Source organism: Mirounga leonina, unplaced genomic scaffold, assembly GCF_011800145.1.
Source record: "Mirounga leonina isolate KUSES-001 unplaced genomic scaffold, KU_Mleo_1.0 Mir_174, whole genome shotgun sequence".
Lineage (NCBI taxonomy): Eukaryota > Metazoa > Chordata > Mammalia > Carnivora > Phocidae > Mirounga > Mirounga leonina.
In genome coordinates, this window is record NW_023270451.1 from 4,987,872 (window position 1) to 5,008,361 (window position 20,490).

The following is a 20,490-nucleotide window of genomic DNA, read 5'->3' on the forward strand; positions in this document are numbered from 1 at the left end:
ACAGAGAGAGAGAGAGAGGCAGAGGGAGAAGCAGGCTCCCAAGGAGCAGAGAGCCCAATGCGGGACTTGATCCCAGGACCCTGGGATCATGACCTGAGCCGAAGGCAGACGCTTAACCATCTGAGCCACCCAGGCGTCCGATATGAGGAATTCTTAATTGTAGGAAACAAACTGAGGGTGGCTGGAGTGGGGGTGGGGTGGGAGGGATGGGGTGACTGAGTGATAGACACTGGGGAGGGTATGTGCTCTGGTAAGCACTGTGAGTTGTGCAAGACTGTTGAATCTCAGATCTGTACCTCTGAAACAAATAATGCAATATATGTTAAGAAAAAAAAAAAAGAAGAAGAAGGTAGCGGGAGGGGAAGAATGAAGTGGGGCAAATCGGAGGGGTAGACGAACCATGAGAGACGATGGACTCTGAAAAACAAACAGGGTTCTAGAGGGGAGGGGGGTGGGAGGATGGGTTAGCCTGGTGGTGGGTATTGAGGAGGGCACATTCTGCATGGAGCACTGGGTGTTATGCACAAACAATGAATCATGGAACACTTGATCTAAAACGAATGATGTAATGTATGGGGATTAACATAAGAATAAAAAAAAAAGTTTAAAAAAAAAACAAAAAAAACAAAACAAGATTAGAAGATTGGAACTTTCAGTCCCATCCCCCCAACCTCTGGGGAGAAGTATGGGGCTGGAGATAGAGTTCATTGACCAATGGCCAATGATTTAATCAATCGTGCCTATGTAATGAAGCCTCTTTAAAAACCCAAAAGGGTGGGGTTCTAAGAGTTTCCATTTGGTGAGCACATGGAGATTCAGGGAGAGCGGTATGCCTCGAAAGCCTGGGTGTTCCACACCCCTTCCCAAATAACTCACCCTATGCTTCTCTTCCGTCTGACTATTGATTTGTGTCCTTTAGTATCCTTTGTAATAAACCTGTACTCTAATAAGTAGAAAGAGCTCTGTGAGCCGCTTTAGCAAATTAATTGAACTCAAAGAAGAGGTTGTGAGAACCTCAGATATATGGGGCTTGGATATGTGCTTTGGTCAGAAGCACTGGCGATAACCTGGCCTTGTGATAGGTATCTGAAGTGGGGAGCAGTCTTGTCGGACTGAGCCCTTAACTTGTGGGATCTGATCCTATCTCCAGAAGGATGGTGTCAGAATTGAGTTGAATTGCAGGACAGCTGGTTTGTGTGGTATCAGAGAATTACATGGTGGTGTAGGAAAATATCCCCACATATTCAAATTGGTGATCAGAATTATAGGGAGCAGCCTGAAGGAGGTAACATTTAGGGGAGGCCTGGAGGAAATGGAGGGATTTCAACAGGGAGAAATAGAGAGGAAAGGAATTCTGGGTAGAGAGAATGATGAGAGCAAAGGCCTGAAGCTGGGAAAACAATCTGTATTCACATTCTTGGAAATACAAAGGTAGACAGGAGCATGGAATCCTAGGTAAGCCCAGAAAGGCAGATTACAGGTGGGTTGTGGAGACCTAGATAGATTTCTGGGAAATTCTTGGTATGCCTTCTAATATAATAAGTGCTCAGGATGCAGAGAAACTGTATAAGGGGGTCTGATCCTCTGGACACAGGCTCCAAAGGGAATTTTATAAGACCTAAGAGGGACAGGGGTCTCAGAGCAGTCAATTAACTATAAATTGTAACTCATTATAAGGAGGAATAAAGAAAAGACAGCCCTAATTGGCTCGGATTTCAAAAACATTGAAAAAAGGCAGAAGAAGAGACACACACAACCAAGAAGCATAAGGTGAGGAATGCTTTTGGGAAGTCCAAGCCGGCAATGAACTGAAGTCGGAGAGAAGTTACGTGTGCTAGAAAGGCACTGATGGTGTTACGGGCTGAACTGTGTACCCCTCCAAATCAGTATGTTGAAGACCTGACTCCCAATGCCTCAGAACGAAACTGAATTTGGACAGAGGGCCTTTAAAGAGTTAATTAACTTAAAATGAAAAACAATTAACTTAAAATGAGATCTTTTGGGTGGACCCTAATCCAGTATGATGGATGTCATTATAAGAGGGGGAAATTTGGACACAGACATGTCTGTACACAGAAGAGGATACAGCGAGAAGGTAGCCATCTACCAGCCAAGGAGCAGAGCCTCAGAAGAAACCAAACCTGCCAACAACTTGATCTTGGACTTCCAGCCTCCAGAACTATGAGTAAATCAGTTTCTGTTGTTTAACCCACCCAGTCCATGGTACCTTGTATGGCAGCCCTAGAAAATTAATACCCTTGGCATGAAGCAAGCAATGAATGGGGGCCTTTGTCTTGGCATAGATGATACCATCAGTCCTCATTTTTCACAGGTTCCGTCTTTGTGCCCCACCTACGTACTGAAATTTATTTGTAACCCCTCAAATCAATAATTGTGCTGCTTTTGCAGTCATTTGCAGACATTCACAGAGAGGCAAAAAGTTTGAGTGGTCATGTGTGTATTTTCCCAGCTGAGGTTGAATGCTCTGTCATCTTGTTTCAGCCCTCATGCTGTAAACCAGTGTCCTTTTCATCATTTATTTAGTGGCACACTTTTTGCATTCCATTTTTTGGGCTTTTTATTGATAATTTTGCTATTTTATTTTATTTTATTTTATTTATTTTTATTCTTCTTATTTGAGTGTCATCGACACACAATGCTATATCAGTTCAGGTATACAACCTAGTGATTAGACAAGTTTATACATTATGCTATGTTTGATAACTTTTCTGTTTACGATGGTCCCCGAGTGGTAGTCCTGGGGTGTTGAAAGCTGTGATGTGCATTAGAGAGAAAATGTATGTGTTAGATAAGCTTTGTTCAGGCATGAGCTATAGTGTTGCTGGCCTTAATCTAAATGTTAGCAAATCAATAATATACATTAAAAGTAAGGTTGCCTTTAAACAGAAATACACATAAAACAAGGTGATGTAATGATGAGTTGATGAAAATGTTGTGACCAGAGCCTGGAAGGAACCTAACCCTGTATGTCCCCCAGGAGCAGTCGTTTAGTATTCGCTAATTCATTGTTCGTGGTGGCTTTATAGAATATAACTACCACATATATCGGGAATCAGCTGTATGATGTTGGAAGGGGTGGAAAAGTCTCGCCATCCAAATCTCATTTTCACCTTCTCTACCAAGAAGATCATTCCAAATGAAAAATGTAGAACACAAGTACTTGAGAGAAGAGGTGAAGCTCGAGGTAGATGAAAGGTAGTGAGGTCCTAGACACTCCAGCCCTGTGACGAAAAACGTACCCACATGGTTACTGAGCCACTTTTTCGGTCTCATAGATAGCAGAAGTAATAGAACTACTTCGGATGATAAAGATTCCAGCAGCCACAGCCCATTTAACTTTACATTACTTTATTAATAAATTCTAGAAATTCTTATTAGAATCTATAAAATAAGACATTATAAATAATCTCTACTAGCATTCAGAAAAGAGGTGTTCTAGAGCATCCAGAAAGGGTTTTCTACAAGATATGCTATGCTAATTTAACTTAACTCTCCTACTCCTCCCGCTCCCCTTCTTCCTCTCCCTCCTCCTCTTCCTCTTCTCCTTCTCCTCCTCCTTCTCCTTTTTGATATTGAATTCATAACCTATGTAACTTTGGATAAATGTTCTTTAAAGGTATATCTGCAAGTTCAGGAACTAGTTAGCTTCTTTATCATTAATTCACAGTTGGGACATATAGTGGTCTTTGTTTGCCAAGAATGTCACCACAGGCTCTGACATTGCTCTTTAGTGTATGCTCCCCAAATCCATGGCAACCTTGGCTGCTCATCCTCATTCTGGATTTGTTTCTGTCCTCATCAGTGACAGAAAATTTGCTGGCATGCATGAGGTCTCCTAAGAACAGGTGTTGCATTATATCCTCATCTTGTTAAACATCATTTGCACTAGGAGGAAACTGCAGTATAATAAAAGGCAAAGTGGCTTTTTACTGTAGTGGAATTCCTAATATAGTTTCAACTCAATTCAATTATAATTTTTAGTCCCATGGATAGCCTTCATTGGAAATTCTATTTCCCATGAGGTATCAATCTGGAGCATTTCATATCACTGTAATTGGTCTATCCCAGGACCACCTACACAAAATTTACCCAGGATGAACGCTGTTAAACATGCTATTCCTGATCTTTATCCCAATCCTACAGAATCAGAATCCCCAGGGGAGTGGAAGGGGGAGGGGAGACCTAGGGATCTGAATTTTAATAATCTTCTCAGGTGATTGAAAGTTCTAGTTGAAAAAGTAAAATAATCTGTGGGAGAGATTAGTTTGGCTAATAGTTCTACCAAATACTCATTATTCAATTTAAAGTAATAATTTTATTTATCAGGGTTAGCACTTGTAGAGTATGAGTCCATCTGTGTTGAATAAATATCGTAACTGACATTTTAAATTCTATTTGGAATTCTTTTTTTTTTATTTTAAAGATTTTATTTATTTATTTGACAGAGAGATAGAGAACACAAGTAGGCAGAGTGGCAGGCAGAGGGAGAGGGAGAAACAGGCTCTCCGCCGAGCAGGGAGCCAGACGTGGGACTCGATCCCAAGACACCAGGATCATGAGCTGAGCCGAAGGCAGCTGCTTAACGGACTGAGCCACCCAGGTGCCCCTCTATTTGGAATTCTTAAATAGGCATTTCAATAGGCATATACAAATACTTGCAAACAAATGTACAAGTTTATAAAAATGTATCTGTATGCAAGTTTGCCTTTCATCCAACTCTAGTTTTCTATGGCAAGTCTTCAACTTAAGAATTTAGATGAATTTTCTAAAAAAAAAGCAAAAACAAATCAAAAACAAGTATGTGCTAAAGCTAGATTAAAAGTTACTTAGAAATCCTATACCAGAAAATAAGGAATAGCAAAGGTGCAAAACATGTTTAGTCCTTTGCAAACTCCTTTCATTTGAAAAATTTTTACCTACTCAGTTAATTTTTTCCTAGAATTCCAAGTCTCAAGACATTTCCTGATAAATATTCATACCTGCAGTTTTTCTTTATCTGTGTCCCTGGAAAAATTGTCTTACAGTTGTATTGGAAATGCAGATTTATATTAAACTGCAAGATATTTTGTTATTTTAAGAAGGATTTTAAGACTCATCATACTAAATGCCATGTCATAAAATATTAAGTGCGACATTTTCCATTTTACATATAGGAGAAATATATGTAATCGCAATTTGATGTTATATAAATTAGTAGTACATTTATTCCTTTTTAATAATTTATCCAATCGCTATCAGATGCCGTCTGTCAATGTAAATGTCATTTAAGTTATATTCTTATTTAGTGATTTTCTTACTTAAAGCTTTTTGGAAGAGCATTTAGTTGTAGCTTATTAGAGGAGCAATTAGCTGTGCCTGTCCCTGAAAATGTCTGTTACATCATTTATTAAACATTATTTTGTGAATTTTAGTGTTAGCAATTTCAGATTTTATGAATTGAGTTTTGAAACATGGAACAAAGATTCTTCCGAAAAGGGACAGGAACAATCACTCAAATGTTATTTTTGTAAACATGCAGATGGTTCACATTATGTCACCAGTACCAAGTGGTAGCACTTACTATTTGCTCAGTGGATGAATGAGTTGAGCAAGATACACACACACACACACACACACACACACACACACACATTAGATCTGACCATAAAGTAAATGAGCATTTTATATTTGTCCTATATAAGTTATAGAATTTTATAGTTTAATCATATGTATGCCATATGTCTAATTTACTCAGTATGTATTTCAATGAATTCTTTGATTTTAGCACAGTTGCTTATAATTAACTAAGTGTATTTAAATGAACATATAGAGATGCCAAATGAGAATACTATGGAAAAACCCTTTTTAAAAAAATTGTAATTTTTTTTTTAAAAGATTATTTATTTGAGAGAGCGAGAATGAGAGAGAGAGAGAGTACATGAGAGGGGGGAGAGTCAGAGGGAGAAGCAGGCTCCTCGCTGAGCAGGGAGCCCGATGCAGGACTCGATCCCGGGACTCCGGGATCATGACCTGAGCCGAAGGCAGTCGCTTAACCAACTGAGCCACCCAGGCGCCCAAAAAATTGTAATATTTTTACAGTTATATTCAATATAACTGTTAGGATTTCTATCAATTATTAATAATGCTGATTTAGTCAGTTTACAAACATAACAGAGATATATAATATATAATATATGTAATATGTATAATACATAGCTCTGTCACATAACAGAAATCTATGACATATACATGAGTACCAGCAATATCACCCTTGGGCTTGTTCTTGAACAAGTATACAGTGTTGCAAATATGGAAATATTTTGAAAATTTGTAACGATACATCATCAAATCAAACAAAACTACAAACAAAGCATATATTTATGTCTTGAACAACTTGGGGCACACTATTGGGAGTCATCCTGCAGTTTGTTACATGAGTTCAAATTTATTTACCCCCAGTCAAAACTGCATTTTATAGGAATTGGGGGGCACTTTGTGTTAAAAAGAAAAAAAATCCAAGTAAGTGTCATAAAAACAAAACTATTACAAGCCTTTTTGATTGTGTAAAGTCTTTAAACACCTGATTATATTGGAAAAAAATTATACATGTGTTTTTTCTTTAGGCAGCTATGCATTTTATTGTAACATATCTACCTGTGTATATGCTTATGAGAACTACTAGGTGTATTTTTCTCATTCTAGAAAAGCTTAATTAACATCCTTGTGTCAAAGAAAAAAATTCTTAGGACTCCTTTGAGAAGGTTAGGGGTAAAAAGTCTCCTAAAATGCTTTCTTTTAAGGCTGATCTTTGCTTAAATTTTAAAAAAGTTGTGATGTTATTGACAAGGTAGTCTTTTCTTTAAAAAAGAAAGAACAAAAGGATAAAAATTGCTGAAAACCTGAACACATTCATTCACATCACTTTAATAATTTATCAAGTGCAGGGCAACAGTATGAAATTTTCATGTATGAGTATCATCCAGTCTCATATAAAAGTAACATATGAAAAATAAGGTCAGAGATAAGACACAAATACCAGTAACTCTTGTCTACAGTTCTCTAAATTATAATAGAGTGTAATTTATAGAGGAAAATAAATATTTTTGGTTCTAGGAACTAAATAATTTTATCATTATTTGTAGGAATTTTTTTAAAATTCAGAATTACATTATGAAAGTGAAAAGTGGATGATAAAAACATCATTACTATAACAGCAATTAGGACTCGTACAGTGGAGCATTGTAGAGTTATGTTTTTCTTTTTTGTATTTAAGATGACTAGCTAAGGAATCTGTGTTTAGCATAGACTGGACAATCCTAAAGAGGTTTCAAAAACATTCAAGATCTCATCTCAGGTGCCTATTCTGACATACGTCTCCCAAGTCTCAGGACAGGATTTCACCTGAATAAGGTAGGTGAGATTTTACCCCAAACGTTAGTGCATTCAGAAATACTGAGTGTGTGCATGTGTGGGTGTGTGAGTGCGTGTGTGCATGTGCAAGAGAGAGACAGACAGCCCTAGGGAGTAAAGAACAGAAAGACAATGTGGAGGGATGGAGAAACAGATTTACTTTACATTCACCGAATGCTGTCATTTAAACTTACTTCCAAAGGGCTTAATTTTAAAATGATAAATTCGCAAACACATTTGACTGCACCCATTTTACGTCCTAAGATGAATTTAAAGGAGGGAAAGATCTCAGTGGCTCTCCTTTTATTATTGGTGCTGCTGGAACAGAAGACTTAGAGACTATGTGTGGTTCATCTGAATCTCTGAATCCGTAATAAATGTATCGTAAGAGGCTTCCATGGAGATGGACTCTAGAAAATGCTTTAGTACATCATGAAATTTTGCATACGATCAGCCTCCTGTACCTGTCACAACTCCCAGATCTTGCGCTGGGTTTCCTCTCCTTTCAGGGAGAGACAAAGGTGGGAGAGTGTTTGCCAGGGAGTTCTCCCCCTGCTTTCAGAGGTGGGCTGATCCAGAGCTCTTTGACCTTATTATTTTGATCATCAGCCTTGTCCTCCATCACACTGCATTTAGTCCTCCCTGGAGGCCATTCTTTCTGCCTCCTTTGTCCCCCAAGGAACAGTACAAATCCATACAAAATGAAAAAGAGGAGTAATAATACCAATAATAAAGGGCAGTGATAATGACTAGTGCAGCAAACATCAGGTTAAATGCATTCTACAGAGCAGCCTGCTGGGCATGCTCCCGGGAAACTACGCCTACGTACCTGGGGCTTGGGGGGCACTGCTGTGCCACTGCCTTCCAAGGTCAAGCCCCTACCGTTCTCTCAGGACCTCCAGGAGATGTAGGCTGCTGTATTTAATCCAGTCCATCCAGCTTGAGGAGCACGGTTTCCATTTCTAGAGCCTCCTCTTACATGCCGCCTAAGGCCCAGGGTTTTGGGTAGTTGTTGGGATACCTAGATAGGGCAAGCGTGACCTCTCTCTGCCCTTCATAAAAAGGCTCACTGGCGTCCATTTGTTTCTGGTCTTATTTTTTAAGATCTTTGTATTCAGTTTACTACTATGTATTCATGTCCTCCCTCAGAGACTCTTGACCTCCATTTATTTCTTTTAAATATTTACTGGGATAATTTTTTTTTCTCAGCTGTTGTTGGTTTGGGGGATGTTATTATTGAAATGGCTTTCTTAATATTTGAAAGCTACATAAAATCATGTCATACTGGAAATAATGTATGTAATGAGAAGTAATTCAGGGATCATGCTTATAGAGGTTTTGAATTAAATTATAATGTATTTTTAGATGGTCTCTATTTCGTACCCAGAGCTAGGGGCACTTTAACTAAAGAGGAAGCAGTAGTTGAACACTCTATGTTGATGAAATTTTGCAGCAAATAAACTCAGTTTATTTCATTTTCAGAGTCATATGTTTGCTCCTCAGGCTATTTAATCTGTTCTGTATTCAAAAGGCAAACAAGTTTCTGTTCACAAGGCAAAATGCAGCAACATTTTTTTTTTAATATTGACAGTATTAGTTCTGCTGGTGTTTTTCCTTTTCAAAATATATAAAAATAAGAAATAGAAACTCTGCAATTGCTGCACTATCACTAATACTTAATTTCAACATTTTTGCAATTTGCTGTCTTCTGATGTTTGTCATCTTGAAAAAGATGGTAACATCATTTCATATATTATATAATATGTTTCTTTTCTGCACATATTAAAGGCCTTTTCTATAAAGTAGTAATGGAATATGCTTGAAGTGATCAAAATTTAATGGCCCATAGTGCATTTGTAGGCCAGAAGCTTTAGGATGAAATGCAACAGCATTAAACGTCGAAATTTATTTTCTTCCAGACTTTCATCTTACAGTGATTTTCTGCAAGAATGGTATTAGGGTCTTGTTGGGAATAGTTAATAGAAACTCTAATAGATAATAACTGACTCTGTAATTAGTCATTTCAAGACAGAGGTACTCTCTGAGCCACTGATAAGAATTGAATTGTGTCGCTACATCATGTTTTCATTCTGCTGTCACAGCCCAGCAATCCATATTCATAGACTCCTGGAGCTGAGCTCATTGCCAATTTAACACAGATGTGGGAGCGATATGCACAACCTCCTCAGCCTTTTGATCCCTTCTTATTTCTTATTTGAGGAAATGGCAGAGTAACTTCAGAGTGAGGATAAGGCGTAGGGTGTCTTAGTGACAAAATTACTGGAAGATTAATTTGGTATGTACATAAAATACGGGCGAATGTATATTCACAGACAAAGTACACATGGGCAAAAGAAACACTATTATGGTTAAGTGTAAAATTCCACCAAAATTTTCTCAGACATTTCTGATTTTTGAGTACCATAATAAAATACTGCATAGATTTTCAGTTTTTGTGTCCTGCAGGAGAAATCTTCATGTTCATCTACCTCTATGAATAACACTGGTTCTTTTTTCTCTGTCGAAAGGATGCTGGATATCACAATTTTAGTTTCATCAGCTACCCTATATTATTAGTTTTATTTTATCTTACTTTATTTTGTTTTGTTTTAATGTTATTTTATGTTGTAACCAGTGTTTCTGTAGGGTCGAATTCAATAAACATTGATTGAGCTCTTCCTCCGAGCCAAGCTGTGAGGAAGGTGGAGAGTGCTCATGTGTTCCACAGTTTCTGAGAGCTTCAGGGTCACTGAGCGGGGCGAGGTGGCTTCCGCAGGAGATCAGAAGAGACTTTGTGAGAGAGATGGCATTGGGATCTGTGCCTGAGGAATGGGGAGGATTTTAACCAAAGGAAACAGGGAAAGTCATTTTAGGTGAGGACTCCCTTTAAAGAAAGACAAGGAGACCGGGAAGTAATATTCTGGTTTAACTGGGTCAAAGGGTGTTTTCAGCTGAAAGAGGGAAATTTGAATGGAGAGAGTGGTTATGGCCAAGCCTGAAGGTCTTTGAAACGACACTGAAGACAGGATTTTAATCTATGGACAATAGGAAGCTAAAGATGTTTGTTGAACAAAGGAATGATGTGATCTGATAAAGACACATTTGCTTTTTGATTATTGATAATCATACACATGCTTTATTTTTCCTCTAAAATGCACTGGTAGGTTCGAAATTCTACTTGCAATCTGTAATGTTGATACTGCTTTTTTTTTTTCCCTTTACAATTAAAGTAGCTAGTCCTCTGTACATTTTATTTATTTATTTATTTATTTATTTATTTATTTATTTATTAACATATAATGTATTGTTTGTTTCAGGGGTACAGGTCTGTGATTCAACAGTCTTACACAATTCACAGCACTCACCATAGCACATACCCTCCCCAGTGTCCATCACCCAGCCACCCCATCCCTCCATCCCCCCTCCCCTCCATCAACCCTCAATTCATCTGCTGAGATTAAGAGTCTCTTATGGTTTGTCTCCCTCTCTGGTTTTGTCTTGTTTCATTTCTCCTCTCTTCCCCTATGGTCTTCTGTCTTGTTTCTCAAATTCTTCATATCAGTGAGATCATATGATAATTGTCTTTCTCTGATTGACTTATTTTGCTTAGTGTAATACCTTCTAGTTCCATCCACATCTTTACAAAGGCAAGATTTCATTTTTTGATGGCTGTATAATATTCCATTGTATATATATACCACATCTTCTTTATCCATTCATCTCTTGATGGACATCTGGGCTCTTTCCATAGTTTGGCTATTGTGGACATTGCTGCTATAAACATTGGGGTGCACATGCTCCTTTGGATCACTACATTTGTATCTTTGGGGTAAATACCAAGTAGTGCAATTGCTGGGTTGCAGGGTAGCTCTATTTTCAACTCTTTGAGGAACCTCCATACTGTTTTCCAGAGTTACTGCACCAGCTTGCATTCCCACCAACAGTGTAGGAGGGTTCCCCTTTCTCCGCATCCTCGCCAACATCTGTCGTTTCCTGACTTGTTAATTTTAACCATTCTGACTGGTGTGAGGTAGTATCTTATTGAGGTTTTGATTTGTATTTCCCTGATGCCGAGTGATGCTGAGCACTTTTTCATGTGTCTTTTGGCCATTTGGATGTCTTTTTTGCAGAAATGTCTGTTCATGTCTTCTGATTGGATTCTTTATTCTTTGCGTGTTGAGTTTGATAAGTTCTTTATAGATTTTGGATACTAGCCCTTTATCTGATATGTCATTTGCAAATATCTTCTCCCATTCTGTCAGTTGTCTTTTGGTTTTGTTGACTGGTTCCTTTGCTGTGCAAAAGCTTTTTATCTTAATGAAGTCCCAATAGCTCATTTTGGCCCTTGCTTCCCTTGCCTTCGGTGATGTTTCTAGGAAAAAGTTGCTGCGGCTGAGGTTGAAGAGGTTGCTGCCTGTGTTCTCCTCAAGGGTTTTGATGGATTCCTGTCTCACATTTAGGTGTTTCATCCATTTTGAGTCTATTTTTGTGTGTGATATAAGGAAATGGTCCAGTTTCATTCTTCTGCATGTGACTGTCCAATTTTCCCAACACCATTTGTTGAAGAGACTGTCTTTTTTCCATTGGACATTCTTTCCTGCTTCCTCTGTACAATATTTTAATGCAAAATATAAAAGATATATTGGGGCTCCTGGGTGGCTCAGTTGGTTAAGCGACTGCCTTCGGCTCAGGTCATGATCCTGGAGTCCCTGGTTCGAGTCCTGCATCAGGCTACCTGCTCGGCAGGGAGTCCGCTTTGCCCTCTGACCCTATCCCCTCTCATGTGTTCTCTCTCATTCTGTCTCTCAAATAAATAAATAAAATCTTTAAAATATATATATATAAAAGATATAAAAATTGACTCTAAGGAAATAAAGTCTCATAGGGAAGGGTTTTATAAATTTATCATAAACATTTGTGAAACCATGAAAAGAAGTAGATGATATGGCAGATTGATGTGTTTAAGTAGATGCTTACCTATTTAAAGTCATTAAAATATTTGATGATTTGATATAAACCTTTGGTGTCTAAAATGGATCACTGGCGGCTCCTGTCATATGGTGGTGATATATTTCAATCTTTATAAAATAACCAGAATTGATAGGATGTCAGATAGAGTTTATAAGCATTTTGCTAATAGGGAACTAGTTCTAAATATCTTTTTTTGCCTTTCTAGCTAGTGAAGTCCAAATTATAGTTCTAACACAGTTCTTGCCTCATAGAAGGTTTTATGTATATCTATACACACACACACACATATATAGCAATATACATATATTTCCATATATATTACTTTAAGTCTGAATGTATTATGTACTTTCTAGTGCATTTTATTGTTTGGGTTAGTTTGCTCATCTTAAGTGCATTTGTAATAAGTGTGTTTATAATGAAGTTCTTCCTTTCCCTTTTATTTTATTTATTTATTTTTTAAGATTTTATTTATTTGTTTTGATAGAGAGACAGCGAGAGAGGGAATGCAGCAGGGGGAGTGGGAGAGGGAGAAGCAGGGTTCCCGCCGAGCAGGGAGCCCGATGCGGAGCTCGATCCCAGGACTCTGGGATCATGACCTGAGCCGAAGGCAGATGCTTAACATACTGAGCCACCCAGGTGCCCCTTCCTTTCCCCTTTAAATAGGATTTTTTTCTGAAACAAAATTTAAAAGACTAGCACAACAAAATTTTAAAGACTAGCACCTAGATTCAGCAATTATTCACATTATATAATAAACTTCTTTTCAAGTGAACTGATACTTGCTAAATATTATTTGTTTCCCATCTTCTTACTATTAGAGCACATGGCTCATAATCTTTGGAAGAGAAAGAAGGGTTTGCATATTAACTGGGCTAGTTAAATTAAGTTAGATATAGGTAGTCCTAATAGTTGTTCATCTTAAAGGTAGTTCAAATCCAAAAACTTTGTACAATTTTCCCTTATCTTAGTGTGCCCAAATTTATACCTTTTAACTAAAACTTCTACTTATGCAAAGGTAGTTTTATAAAATATTTTTAAAGGAAACATTTTTTAAATGACATTAGCTTTGCAACATTTTAAATTATATAGTGGGACTATAACATTCTGAATCAGAAACTTACAAAAATATGAAAGTTGTAAATTTTCCTTCTAGTTCATGTACATATTAACATAATTTTATATTCAGCGATGTGAGCTTCATTTTTTTTTTATCATGAGCCACATTGATACTGTGTATATAGTAAACTTTTTTTTAAAAGATTTTATTTATTTATTTGACAGAGAGAGAGAGATCACAAGTAGGCAGACAGGCAGGCAGAGGGAAAAGGAGAAGCAGGCTTCCCGCCGAGCAGGGAGCCTGACGCGGGGCTCCATTCCAGGACCCTGGGACCGTGACCTGAGCCGAAGGCAGATGCTTAACCGACTGAGCCACCCAGGTGCCCCTATAGTAAACTTTTATAAGTTTTTTTTTTTAAGATTTTATTTATTTATCTGACAGAGAGACAGCGAGAGAGGGAACACAAGCAGGGGGAGAGGGAGAGGGAGAAGCAGGCTTCCCGCTGAGCAGGGAGCCCGATGCGGGGCTCGATCCCAGGACCCTGGGATCATGACCTGAGCCGAAGGCAGACACTTAACGACTGAGCCATCCAGGCACCCCCCCTATAGTAAACTTTTAAAACAATTTATCAGAGATCACTCTTCTGCTTTCACGAAGATTGTTTCAATTGCCTGGATGGCAGCAGTGTGTGGATGTAACTGATGAGCTAAGACTGGAGAAGGCCAGATAGTGCTTGAAGGGTGAGTCCCAAGTGGAATTAGAGGAACGAAAGTCAAGTCAGGGCACATAGGAAGGGTAAGAACTAGTGCACATTGGGGGTCCCATGAAGCTTGAGCGAAAGGAATCAGGAAGATATCAGAGGGTAAGGTAATTATTAAGTGTGAAAACAGAAACTGGCAGTGACTGATGATGCAGAATCACCCAGGTGAGGGACAACGAGCCAGGGCAGCCTCGATGCCTGAGACAATTATTTGTAATTCTGTGGGGTTTTTGTTTGTTTGTTTAGGAAACCCTGACAGACTAACCAGAGGCTGCAAGTAGAGAGAAGTGGAAGCATTTGATGAAAGGGAAAGCGAAGGACAGAGAGATGTGTATTCCTGACATAGTTTCAAAGTCGGAGTGCCTTGGCGTAAAGTTTTCAGCATCTTGCTCAGATTGTTCCTGTGTTTGCTGCTGGTGTTCTTGTCAGTAAAAACAAGCAGCCTGCAGACATTTTGAAGTTTCCTGCAAGCTGTCAGGGAATCCAAACTGTGTCAGATGTCTTTCGAATGCAGAAGTTGGACCCGTTGTCTTCTTGAATAAAAGGGAACCCAGTGATCGAAAGGCTATGTCTCATATCTCGTAAGAGTTTGGGCTACATATCCTCTCTCTCAAGCAAAGAGACTGATTTTCAGTTCACATATGGATTATACATTACATCTGTTTAAAGAAGGAGACGGAATGCTTGTCAAGACAGTTTTTCAAAGGCAAATCTCATTTTTCCCCTCAAAAATAAACTCCCAACTCTAGCAAATGGAGAAATAGATTATAATCAGTTAGTTTCTAATAGGGAACTCTTCGTTTAGATGATTTGTGTAAACACATAGCCTGTGAGAATGTATGTATACTTAAGGTGATCTGCCTTTTTTTACAGATGTCTTCAGTTGGCCTCTTGGTCCCGCATTGATCATTTTGCATTCTGGGAAACATTTTAAATATATAAATAGCCAACTTTTCTTTCTTATTTTTTTTTCCATGTGGTTTTTCCAGGTGGGATTCATTTGACATATAAAATCTAGGATTCATAACATACTTTTCCTCTGGAAACGAGCTGAAGATAAGACAGCCTTGTGCCATTTTTGTATGAATGAGTTATTCGTTAATACATATTCCAATAAGTATTTATTGAACACCCAGAAGTGTCAGGATTGTTCCAGATGCTTGAAATGTACTACTGAACAAAACACGATATCTACCTTGATGGAGTTCACATTCTGAAGAATGAGAAGGACAGTAAACATAATAAAAACCATTGTGAGTAAATGTATGATTATAATAGGCTAGAAGGTGATAATTATTTGATAATCTGAAGGAGGAGCGTCCAAGGCAGAGGAAGGTGCTGGTGCAAAGACTGGGCACGTCTGAGCAACAACAGGGAGGCTAGTGTGCCTGGAGTGGGATGAGCCAGGAGGAGAGCGGAAGGAGATGAGGAAAGAGAAGGAATGGAGGCAGGTCATGTAGGACTCTGGAGGCCACTGTAAAGACTTTGACATTGACTTAGCAGGGAAGCTGTAAGCAGAGGAGTGACATGATCCAATGGATGTTCCTAAAGAATTCCTCCGACTCTTATACTGAGAATAGACTCTAGAGAGAGGAGGGTAGAAACAGGAAGACCAGATTGAGGTCTAATGCAATAATCCATGTAAGAAATGAAGGTAGCTTAGAACAGCGTAGTAAGTGATCAGATTCTGGGAATGTTCTGAAGGCAGGGCCAATAGAATTTACTGATGGACTAGATGCAGCATATGGGAGAAGGTGATTCCAAAGCTGACTCAGCAGGACAGACGGTGCTACCAACAACTGATTTGGTGAAGGCTGTAGCAGAAGCAGTTTTGAGGGATGGGGTAGGCATTCAGTTTTGGTCATGTTGAGGTTGAGACATATCTTCAACATCCAAGTGGGGTTGTTGAGCAGCATCTTGATATATATCTGGAGTATATATATATAGAGAGAGGTATGTAGAGACCTGAACAGGAGACAGAAATTTGGGAATAGTCAGTTTATGGATGGCATTTTAAAGCCAAGAGACTCTAAGGGTAAGAAGTGTTTTTTGCAGTAATTCAATTCTGTTTTCTAAGACACTCAATGTTTAGAAATGATATGTCCACCTAGCCATGAGGTTACCAATTGGTATTCGTCTCACTACGACTAGGAATAGAACCAAGTAGGGAGAATAGCTTGCCCGATCTGACCTTGCACATTATTGTTGGTAATAAATTCCAATCCACTTATTCCTGGGATATTTTCACTAGACCTTGCTGTTTCAGCAATATCTTTTGGAAGAGAAGGCATATTAATAACAAGCTGGGGATGCCACTTATCTTGAGCCTGCTAAGGTCACAGCTGAGACTTGATGTAGACTGTGGGTGGAAATGTAGTAGTGCATGGGGAGGGTAGATGGACCATCTGAGCAGGCAGTAGGACTCCGATGTGGGCAGTCCAGTGATCGGCTATGTCTTCAGCAGATGTGAGGAGGTCTGTGAAGGGCTCCAGGTCTCCAGAAGGGAAGAGCAAGGCAGGGGTTCAAGCTCTGAAAAAGGGCAGGGAAAGGGAGGTTTCACCGATGAGTTACTATATGCATGATAGTTTGTTAAAGAGATACATATACTGATAGATTGTAGATATATTTCTTTTCATTCTTACAGTGAATTGGATAGTATCATTTTTTTTTGTAAATGAGGAATGTGAGCCAAGGTCACGCACTGATCAGAGGTAGAGAGAGGTGAGATTCAGATTCACGTTTGCCTCACTCCCTAACTCATAAAACTCTTATATTTTTTTAGTTTCTTGGGAATAATAACCAGAGTAGAAGCATAAAGGAATGGAGAGGAGTCCACAGGGGCTATATTTGTGCACTTAATACAGAATTGCTGCTGTCTTACTGGACTAGAGTGGATTGAGAGGAAGTGGGTAAAAGCAGGGTCCCATGGGTCCACAGTGAGAACTGCAGGTTGGGTCTGATTTGCTGGAAAGGACAGCCTGAGACATTACCTTAGAGTCCAGAGGCCAGTATAGTTAATTCAATAGAAAGCAACTTAATTCTAAACCCCACTGGATGGGGACACAGAAGCTGTTTAAGCACTTCTTACCTTGGCCAAGATAACTCACTGAACCAAAGGGTGGAGGCAGCAATAGAACCAACTGTGGGAATCTGGAGTAGGCAAAACATTTGACATATAAAATCTAGGATTCATAACATGCTTTTCCTCTGGAAACGAGCTGAAGATAAGACAGCCTTGTGCCATTTTTGTATGAATGAGTTATTCGTTAATACATATTCCAATAAGTATTTATTGAACACCCAAAAGTGTCAGGAATTGTTCCAGATGCTTGAGATGTACTACTGAACAAAACACGATATCTGCTTTGATGGAGTTTAGGTGTGTGATGATTAGGGTGTGATTCTATAAATGAGGAGATTGAGACTCTAAGAGATGAAGTGGTTTTGCTCAAGAACAGATAGTAGCAGATAAGTACCTGGTGCCCGGATCCCACCCCTTACCCAGACTAGGGCTCCATCCACCATGCTGTAGGGGTCACCTCTCGGCCACCCTTAACCCTCTTCCTCTCTAGTAACAGTGACACTGAGTCCTGCAGCTTTTACTGTCCTTTTCTTCAAATGCTCCTCATGCATGTGAATAATCTGGAAAATAGTGTATTAAACAAGGGTTTGGTCATGTCACTTGGCTTCTGTGGGATTGGGAGTTGGGGAGGGGGTGGTGTGCAGGCAGAGAGAAGACAAGAGAGATGCTGGGTAATCAGCATCAGACATGTTTAGATGATATCAGATGGTCCTGAACAAGGTTCTAAACTGCTCTGTGCCACAAATTCCTCATTTGTATCCTGGGAGTAATAATAGTACCCCTTTTATAGAAATGTTTTGATAATGAGATAATACATGTTAACTACTTAGCTCAATGCCCAGCTGAGTGGTTTACGTGCAGGCAGTCAAGATATTAGCTATTATTAAAGAATGTGAAGGTGATTTACTCCAATATCCAATGCTGTTGTGGGGGTAGCATGATGTCAGGCTGTTCTATTGATCTACGAGTCTTGTTTTATGCTTTGTAATGTGGACGCTTCAGACCCTTTAGCTCTATTCACTGGATTTCCTGGAGTTTAATTTAAACATTCTCATTAAAGTTAATGTGACTCTGGCCATTCTCCTAACTGCCACCGAGCATGATGACAGTCTTGTTCTGTGCACTACCAAAATAATATTACCTTTTCCTGGCTGCTTCCTACAAATGGCATCATCTTAATCTTATAAAACCAATGCAGGAGAAAATATTATGTCAAGATGGAAATTATAATCATTATTTTCGGGTGGTGAGAAAGACAAAATTGTAAGAAGCCAAACCTGAGTGGCATACAGATACATTGTATTTGACCCTTTTTTCCCAGGAACATCCTGATTTTCTGGTTATGAAATCATTTGGACTCCTCTTGCAGACTTTGTTCTGGAACTTAAGGCATGCAGTGGTCTTCCTTCTTTGTTCTCAGAAGGAAAAAGACTAACTGTCTTCATGCAAATTAGTCTGCTTTTGTTGAAGAACTTCAGGGGATTCATCTATGAAATGTAGACACACAATAAGAAATACAGTGCATCTTATTGTTCTTCTTCCAGCCGATGTAAGATTGTTTCCCACAGTATGGAATACTTCAAAAAAAAAAAAAAAGTGTTTAATCGCAATGCCAAAACTCCAGCAATGCCTTTGACTGCCTTCAGGGGTGGTGATGGAGGTGGGGAAGCTAGCTATTCAATACTACATTATTTTCAGATGATTTTGCATATAGCTGGGGAACGTGTAAATGAATGCGGGAAGATAGATCTAATGTACTAAATTTAGGACCAGCAATTACAGATACTGGAGTTCTGAGCTTCTTTCTGCTCCTAATATAAAGAATTCCTAATATAAAGAAAATACTAACTACCAATAGTATAAAAATAGTTTTTTAATAATGAGTAAAATTGTTTTGACAATGTTTAACTCTTCAGAAATGTATCTCAGTATTCTGATTGTATTAATTGAGGTTTCTTTTCTTTTTCCCTTCCTGCATTTCAGTGACAATTTCAACAAGCACCTTCTTTGACGGCTTGCTGGTGACAGGACTATACACATCTACAAGTGTTCAGGCTTCACAGAGCATTGGAGGTTCTAATGCTTTTGGATTTGGTAAGCTATCCTGACATTAGAAATCAGTGATTGTCAATGTTTAAACAATTACAGGTCTTATTTTTTGAAACATCTGTTTTAAAAGGATCAGACATTGATGACTTCAGAGAAACTAATCTGAAGTGATTTTTGTGTTGTTTGCTTGAAGTTAGGTGAATTGAAATAAGTCATGTGAATGTACGACCAACCGTAAGCTTGGTGTGACAATCTTTCTATCCCTCTCTGCCTACTGACACTATTATACTTGGTCTTGGGGAATCAGGTAGATTTCTGTGTTCTGTCATTAGGTTGATGGAATTGGAATTTACTCCGATGCCCATGCAATTATTCCATAACCTGTTTTTTTAAAGTTTTATTATTATTATTTTTAAATAGACTCTACCCCCAATGTGGGGCTGGAACTCATGACCCTGGGATCAAGAGTTGCATGCTCTACTGACTGAGCCAGCCAGGTGCCCCTCAGCAAGCTGTTTTTATAAACAGTTCTTACGATCCTGAATTAGGTGAAAAGTGTCATGTTAAGTTGGGCAAGTAAGCATTGCACAAAGTGGAAGGTAGTAATGATTGTTGAAATGATTGAATTCTATGAGTATTCATGAAAGAATGTGTTTTAATATTTAATGCCCTTACATGGAGTCCTTGTCCTTGAATCAGAGACTTGGCAGTTTACTTAAATGGGGAAGCAGAAGGCTACATGATTGTTACTGAGCCCAGAGGATTCTCAATTTTGAAATCCCTGGTTTACCCATTATGCGGTAAACATGCCAAGCTGGAATTAAATAGTCCCTTTTCAGCATCAAAAATGCAAATTTAATATCTCCGTTTATGTAAGACATGAAATCACTGATCTTGAGATTGGAAAACTGCACAAGACTCCCTACATTGATATGAAAAAGATAGAATTGCCTTATCAGAGTCAGCCATGTGTTCAGCGTTTTCTCTTTTCTGGGGTGTTTATTAAATAGATAATCTTTACCTACTTTTGATATGTAAGAGGGCACCTCCTCTGCACCAAGTCCTAGCAGTAGCTGTGTCCAGGTGACTCATTGATTGATGTCAGAGCAGTGCTGTTGATGCCCACTGATGCCCCACTGTCACCCTGCTGGCCCAATATGC

General features: G+C 38.8%; 1 protein-coding gene across 1 annotated transcript in view; it reads left to right on the plus strand.

Annotated features, from left to right (window-relative positions):
- RELN (reelin) overlaps positions 1 to 20,490 on the plus strand; it is a 523,500-nt gene that overhangs the window by 54,001 nt on the left and 449,009 nt on the right. Inside the window, exon 2 of the mRNA XM_035020402.1 lies at positions 19,264 to 19,374. Coding sequence (XP_034876293.1) covers positions 19,264 to 19,374 — 111 coding nt within the window. The remainder of the gene's footprint in view (positions 1 to 19,263; positions 19,375 to 20,490) is intronic.